Source organism: Arachis duranensis, chromosome 7, assembly GCF_000817695.3.
Source record: "Arachis duranensis cultivar V14167 chromosome 7, aradu.V14167.gnm2.J7QH, whole genome shotgun sequence".
NCBI classification, from domain to species: domain Eukaryota; kingdom Viridiplantae; phylum Streptophyta; class Magnoliopsida; order Fabales; family Fabaceae; genus Arachis; species Arachis duranensis.
Genome location: NC_029778.3, coordinates 60,780,944 through 60,789,235, shown reverse-complemented (window position 1 = coordinate 60,789,235; position 8,292 = coordinate 60,780,944). Strand labels below are relative to the sequence as shown.

The window sequence follows — 8,292 nt, the reverse complement described above, 5'->3', positions numbered from 1 at the left end:
AAATGATAGACATTATAATATTCACCAAATTAAAGAGTTTAGGACTAAAAAGTTATTTCAGTTTGACTATACGTGGAATTCGAAATAATATGTGACTGCACTCGTTAGCATAGGCAAACAATATGCGGATCGCAAATGGCTAATTTGTTTGATATGGCACTTGGATTGGTGTAACGTCGGCTTATAAAAGACAGGATCTTTTACACGGCTGAGACAGCGGTTAAATGAAGGAAAGAAATTGGACAGTTCGATTAGTTGGAAGTGAGAAGAGATACAAATCAAACTGTTCGATTTGTGCTGGGCTTAATTTTTTTTGTAAAAAAATCGGACTCATCGATTTCAAGTAGAGAGAATGAAGATTTTTTGGTCCAAAGAAATTGGACCCACTGATTTTAAGGCTGAGATTTTTTTATCAAGTGAAATTGGATCCACCGATTTGAAGCACACAAAATTTTTTGGCGGGCCGTTCCTAAAATCGGACTGTCCGATTTGTTTTCCAAAAAATTTGAACCTGTCAAACAGGCGGTTGGATGATCCGATTTCAACATTATATATACCAATTCCATCACCGAACTCTCCATTTCATCGTGTATTCTGTACAGATATCCTATATCTGTATTTGGTGCTTCGTTCAATTTCAAACGAAATACGTGACCGATGAAACGAGCATGCAAGAAATGTTTTCTGTGTATTTTGAAAGTCGGTCACAAATATCATTCATCAAACTGTATATTGAGTTTGAACAATCTGCAACGGACTAAGATATTGAATTGGAAGATTACAACAGTGATAGCGAAGAAGTGTTTGAAAGTAACTATGATCTCGTTGATTTGGGTGTAGACGAAAATCAAGCTGACGATGCTATGGCGGCAGATATGGCGGATGTGGCAAATACACTAACTAACCAGCAGCCGTTTGAGGAGCCGACTTTCATGCAGTCATTAGATTTGGAGGTCATGCATGCACCGGAGTTTCTTCAATATATAAATGCAAGTATGTAATAATTATTAATTAGTAATTGTTTAATTTTTAATTATCAAGTAAGCATGTATGTTGAGGAATTTTCTTGTGTGATTACTAATTTATTATATAGCATTTGATGGACTAGTTGATTAATTTATTAAATTTTGAATGATTTATTATTGATTTAGGGATTATAGATAGATTTTATTAATGACAGAATTATTTATTGAAAGATAAATTTTGTGGCATGAATGTAGCAGAGCTTCCTGTTATGACGGATGGTGAATTTACCATGGGAATGGAATTTAATTCTAGGGAGCCAATAATTAAGGCGATGAAAGATTATACCATCCGTAGAAGTGTAGATTATCGGGTGCATGAGTAAGAACCGACGACATTCTATGCTAAATGTATCCAGTATGGTACAGGTTGTGATTGGCTGATCAGTGTTAGTAAAATGTCCAAGAAGTACTGTTGAGAGATAAGGAGGTACAATGGTAGTCACACTTGTACTAGGGCCACTATTACTCAAGATCATTCGAAGTTGGATTCCAACACAATTGCAATTGCAGTAACAATAAAGCCATTGGTAGAAGTTGACCCATCTATAAAGATGAAATCAGTGATTGCGAAAGTACAGTCAAAGTTTAACTACACCATAAATTATCGCAAAGTATGGTTGGCAAATCAAAAGGTAGTGGAGTTAATTTTTGGAGGTTGGAAAACTTCGTACGAAACTTTGTCTATATGGTTCGAGGCCATGTGTCACAAGGAGCCATCAGCAGTCGTTCATTTTGAAATGATGCCTGCGTACCAGGGAGATGACTTGGTTCCTGATATTCGTGTACTACACCGAGTCTTCTAGAGTTATTACCCTTGTATTAGAGTATTCAGATATTGCAAGCCAATAGTGCAAGTAGACAGAACTCATTTGTAAGGCCGATTATAACGATCCCAGTTGCGTCACCTGATACCAGACAATCCGTTAATTAACTCTTAACATTCAAATTTAAAAAATAAAATGTGTTAAACTATTTCAAAGCAAATAATAACTATATTTACCTAATCGGAAACAGTCGAGGATTGCCAGGAATTGGCGCGAGAAATATAGACAGATCCAAGCCCAGGTAAGCCATAGTGTCAATGGACCATCAACTTCCTTGCAGTCGACACATGATTGCATAATGCTCTATACAGGTGTGCCAGACATGTCGATCCCCAACTAAATTGTATGATCCCAGCGAAGTTACGGAGCAACGGCAGAAACTTCCAGCGCACAGCTGTCACAAACTTGTCTCCAAACATAATTGTCCCAAATAATAACATATGTGATACTTGACGTACCTCTGAATGTGAATATCATCGGCCAACACTAAACGATCTTTCAGTCCTTGGAACCACGTTAACTTTATGAAACTTCCTCGACAGTCTGATTTCATAGGTGCAACACTAAATTGATCCAAGTATTCAGCCTTCATGGCCTCAAAACTACTGAGAGTCAGTCTTGTAATTGGCAGACCATTCATCGAAAGACCAAGAATTAGTGCCACATCCTCCAACGTCACAGCACACTCACAAACCGGCAAATGGAATGTGTGAGTCTCGGGGCGCCATCTTTCGACTAGAGCATTAACCAATGCTGACTGACATTGGACAACTCCAATTTAAAAAATGTGATAAAAACCAGTCTTCCATATATACTCCTCCACAATTAGATTGTACGGATCTGGTAGCATTAGGTGGTCGCATTCCAACATTCGTGAGCCCTACAAAACATAACTGTATATAACATTAAACAAAACAGCGATATCCAAATTTAATTAACAAATTGAATTTGACAAAATCAAATTCACAATATCACATCACGTAACCAGTAAAAGTTAATCATATTAACAACTATATTATTAAATGTTCAAAATATATTAAATCTATTTTGCAAACCTTACAGAAATCTTAAATATAAATCTAATTATTACTATACATTAAAACAACATTCAATCTATTTATTTTATAATAATAATTTTTATTCATTTTTTTCTATTTATATAACCAAAATAATTTTAAAAAAAATTTAAACACCTCAATTAAGTGTATTATTATACATATAAATTTTATTAATAATCATAAATAATTTATTAAATTCATTACTAAAATTTAGGGTTACTAAATTTTAATTCATTACCAAAATTACACTAAATTAAAATATGACTAACTATTCTAATATAATCTAATAACACACAACAACACCTCATTACTCCTTAATTAATTCACTTTTAACAAATATTATATTTAAACAATTTTAAAGTTTTCTTTCTTTTTTATTTCTACCATATGTATAACTATAATTATACCATTCTATTCTATTCTAATACAAACATTTCAAGTAACTATAACTATACCATTCTATTTTATTCTAATCTAACACACAACATAACTCATTAATCTTTAATTAAATATTTAATAACATACTCATAATAATAATATTTAATTCACTATTTGTTTAAATATTTTTGAATTTTTTTAATAATTATTATTGCAGTATATTTTTTTACTATAACATTATTATTATTATTATTAAATTCAAATATTAAAAAATAAAACTTACATAATTAGAATGATCTAGATAATTAATAATGTGAAATTCTGGATGGTTGACATCTTTTATTTTTCGTTTCCTAGGCGTTGTTAATTGAAGAAAGCTTAATGATAGTGGTGTTCCTATTTTTTTTCCTGGGACCGTTGGTGCTTCAATAATGGATCACCGGTGCATATGGTGTGGTGATTGGTGCATATGGTGGTGGGTGGGTGAGGTTCAATAGATTACCGGTGTGTAGGTGAGGTTCAGTAGATCACTGATGAGTGGATGAGGTTGAATAGTGGTGGATGATGACGCAGATGAAAGAATGAAGATGAAGTAGCTGGAGAGGAAGGATAATGATATTGGGAATTGGTAACTATTCTTTTTTTTTTCAACAAAAAGATAGTAATTATTATTTTTTAATTTTAAAATTTACTTTTTATTTATTTTTTTATTTCATAATTTATTTTTTGTAAGGTTAAATTTGTCTTTTTAGGGTAAAAATGATTTTTTTTAATGTTTTGTGACGTTGAAGGTGATTTTAATAAGAAAAAACGATTGAGCACGATTTTGATTTTGACCCAAAATCTTAGGGACGAAAAAAGTACTTAATCCTTTCATTAATCTTATATAGTAATATTTTATTTTCTTAGAACCTTTCATTTTCATATTTGCATATTGCTTTCTTAGAGATTGGAGGAGGATTGTGCTTACCTTTGTGTTGCCTCTGTACTCTTGCTCCAAATTTTTCATACTTTCTTAGTTGACAGTATTCCTCTTATCCTTGAGAAGATTGTCTTTGTTACAGCTTGTTGGAGGAAACATAGAGTAATATAATTTATTTATTTCTCTTTCTTCAATTTCTTCTTTTCTGCAGTGAAAAGTGTTGCTTGATTCTTTGGCATGGTAAACCCTTCGTGGACAGCATCCTACAAGTCTTGTGCTTATAGAAGTTTTCATTTGAGAAGGTCAGTCCTCATAATTGTCTTCTAACAATATAGGCAAGAGAATATTTGTAGTTGAGATAGTCATTATTATAAAGAAATTTGTTTGAGTGAGTTATAATGTGGTGGATATGTAAAGTTGATAGGTTAGAAAGAAAGATTCTACACCTAGTAGATAATTAAACGTAACTCTGATGTCACTGATAGTTTTATGAAATAGTTTGATATTGGTTTAGTGTATTATGGACTTAAATTGTGTAGTAAGAATACCAAGGATAGTTTTGATGAAGGAGTAATTTGGATGAATCGTTTGAAAAAAAATTGATAGTTATATTATTGATGGATTAAGGAGAGAAAATACAAAGGCTAGTGAGACTTGATGCGTTTGTTAGTTTATAACAATGATCTTCATGATTACCTATTTATAGGCTCTTTAATTTAATTTTTAGATAATTCTAAATTTTAGATATTTTTAAATATTAACCTAAATATTTTTAGATACTAATCTTAAAGTATTGTCGATATGGCAATTCAATGAATGCTGAAGCAGGAAACTCACCTTCATGGGGATGGCGAAGTATGTTGGAGGGTAGAAAGGTTGTTGAGAAAGGCCTCAATTGGAGAGTAGGTTCTGGCTCTACAATTCGAATATTTGCTGACCCTTGGCTACTTCCTCCATATCCAATGAGCATTGCTTCTGAAATGAGCACACATTCTAATTCTGGTCAGCACATATGGGTTAGGGATCTTTTGACAGAAAACAGAAAATGGAAACAGGAGATATTAAATGAAATCTTTTCACCTGAAGTAAGAAGCAGAATCCAATCAATTAAGCCAATAGAAGAAAACGTTGTTCTGCAATGGTCACTTAATAAATCCAGATTGTATGATGTGGCTTCAGGCTATCAGATAGCATATCAATTTTTTCATGCAGAACCAGAAATAGAACTTGGAGAGAATCTAAGTACCTCAGTTTGGAAAGATCTCTAGAAGAGAAGAATTCCTCACAAAGTCCAAGTTTTCATTGGAAATGCCTCCACGAACGGATACCGGTCTTATCCCTTCTGCACCAACGATTCCCTTCCACAAGTCCTAACTGCCCAAGGTGTCAACTGGAAGAAGAAACTATCAATCACTGTCTGACCCAATGTCCTGGAACGAGGTTCTTTTGGGAGCAGAGCCCATTCAACACTAACACGATCAACCACAACTTTTCAAGATTCCATCAATGGTGGAAAATATCACTATCAGCGTTGCAAAATAGCCATGGAGGTGGGAGAAAGATATATCTTCTTGCTTGTCTTTGTTGGAATATTTGGAAAGCAAGAAATAGACTAATCTTTGAGAATCAGAACTCAGATCCACTGTAAATTTATTCAGCCTCGTTGAGATTACTTGGTGAAGACCAAAGATCATCTGTCATCGCTCTTTGACTCAACCTCTATTTTTCCTTTCCTATTCTCTCTCTATTTCTTTATTGCAGTTTCCTTTCGTTAGTATGACTAATGTATTGAGGCAATTAGTGCTTACTGGAAGAACCCTACTTTCTCTCTTTACTGTCTTATAATTTGGACATATGTTTACTCATTTTATAATGAATAAATTTAATATCTTTGAAAAAAAATCTTAAATATTTTTAGTATTTAATTTTATTTATTTAATTTTTAGACTTTTTCATTATAATATCTATATATTTATTTTTATCGATCATAAAAATTCTAAAAAATTCTACACATATGTAACATAATCAATATAAGTAAATCTCTATTAACAAAAAAAATTAATTAAAATGAATTATTCCAAACAACAAGTTCTAATCAATTAATCAATAGAATTTTTATAAGTGAATTAGAGTTAAAATAGCTATGACAATTAATCAATAGATCAATTGGTGACTCAATGTTATCTCAATTCATAAACCATTAAACCGATTTTTTTTTCTGCAAATTATGCCTTAACTATTCTATGGTGAAATGGTATCTCTTACTTTTAGTTAAGATTTATTGTTACAGAAAAAAATACTATAAACAAGTTAAAAAACATATCAAAAGCCTCTGTATATAATAGGAAATTAAAGAGCCAAATTTTTAACCAGCACGTACTTCAGAATTTGTCAGAATTGCTATAAGATCAACATAAAATTTATTTCATGTTATATAGGATCTTAGTCTTTACATAATAAAATAATTAATTAGGATCAATAAATAAAGATGACAAATAGAAATAACCAGTTATTGTTATATGCTTGACAAGGTAGCACAAAATGAAACGGATCTCAAAATATGAACCAAACAGTAGCAGATTCATTATTCATCATTTGAATCAGATATCCGTGAGTTTTTCTTGCGTTGTTGCTTGTTGGAAACCCATGAGAAACACCCACTTGAAGAAATTTCGTCCTTCGGAACTCTGTTGGTTGTGATTGTATTATTAATCTTCATGTTGCTGCTCTTCCCGTCTTCTTTTCGTTCTCCTTCTTCTTGTTCCATCTTCTTCATCTTCTCCTTATACATCTTCCGAATCGTGTATGCTTCGGCGAGACTAGTACCAAATCCTATCGAAGCCATGACTACCACAATAAAAATAATAATAGTCAAGTAGTAATTGAAGGTTTACAAAGGTCTCAATACAGAGTACCAATAACCAATAATGTTAAGAAGTTGTAGATGTATTGTTCAGTAACAAGAAAGATACCCTTGGTTAACTTTATATACAGTTGAATTGGCTTGGGTATCAAGCAAGAAAAGCCGTCCATAGTTTGAACACTTTCCATCACGTAGGTGCTTGCGAAGGTGGGATAAAAAATTTTGCAATATTAATTGGTATTATTGCATCACCCAAAAGGCCAAAGGAAATATACGAGTGGGTTCCTAGGCTGCCACGTTTGATCGTACTACATGGTCTTGGGTGTCCAACGGTGACTGTTCCTTTGGAAAGGGTCAAAAGATAATCGAAACAATGTTTTATTTTAATTTTAAAATTATATATAGAAAAATTCTAGAAAAATAATATTTTTATTAAAATTTAATTAGCACTTAACCAGTAAAAAAAATGAATAATTTCATATCATAAATAAAATCTCGTACCATTAAAAATATCAATAATAACTAATTAATAACTACAAATAACAAAACTTGTTAGCCTTCTAGCACTTCTCTTATATAAATATTAACTAACTTGAGTTAGAGTGGTCCGTTTGAATTTCGTCTTATGTGTGTAGTAATTTATTGATCAATAACAAATTTTTAAATAAAATTCACATTCACGACGGATTAGCTTTTTGATGAGTTTGGAAAATTCTAAATTAATATTTGTGATGACTAAACATTATTAAAATAGTTAATTATAAAATTATTAATTTGATTCTCATTTAACATATATTAATTAATAATTTTGTGCTGCAGGTTTTATTTGGGCCGAAATAAAAGAGAGACCTCAAGCCCAATAAATTAAAATTCAGTCCTATGTAATTCCTGTTATATGATTGTTGGCTGAAAAAGTTTTATTATTTGGGCCAAATTGATCCATTATTATTATAAGCCCAAGTTGAATATGCTTTCCTACTTGTTCAATGCATGATCCAAAATTTCATCAGGAAAGCAAATGTTATTATTGGGCCAGATTAAAAGATGTTGCTACCTAGCCCAATCTTAATTTTGATTAATGTTTCCAAACTTGGTCCGAAACCAAGTTGAAGAGAAAGCAAATGTATTGCTTTTAGCTTCCAATCTCGGAATCCACTTCTAGTGGAATTCAAATTTTGTTAAAATAAAGTTATTACATGCATTGAAAACATGAGAGAGAATT

At 31.9% G+C, this 8,292-nt stretch overlaps 1 protein-coding gene across 1 annotated transcript; it reads right to left on the bottom strand.

Moving 5' to 3' along the window:
* Window positions 1–6,655: 6,655 nt before the first annotated feature.
* Window positions 6,656–7,317, bottom strand: LOC127740696 (uncharacterized). Its single transcript, XM_052252221.1, has 2 exons — window positions 7,180–7,317; window positions 6,656–7,054 (listed from the first exon to the last, which is right to left on the bottom strand). Exons 1-2 carry the CDS (start codon window positions 7,256–7,258, stop codon window positions 6,792–6,794), a joined length of 342 nt encoding a protein of 113 aa, XP_052108181.1. The 5' UTR covers window positions 7,259–7,317; the 3' UTR covers window positions 6,656–6,791.
* Between the last annotated feature and the right edge of the window lie 975 nt (window positions 7,318–8,292).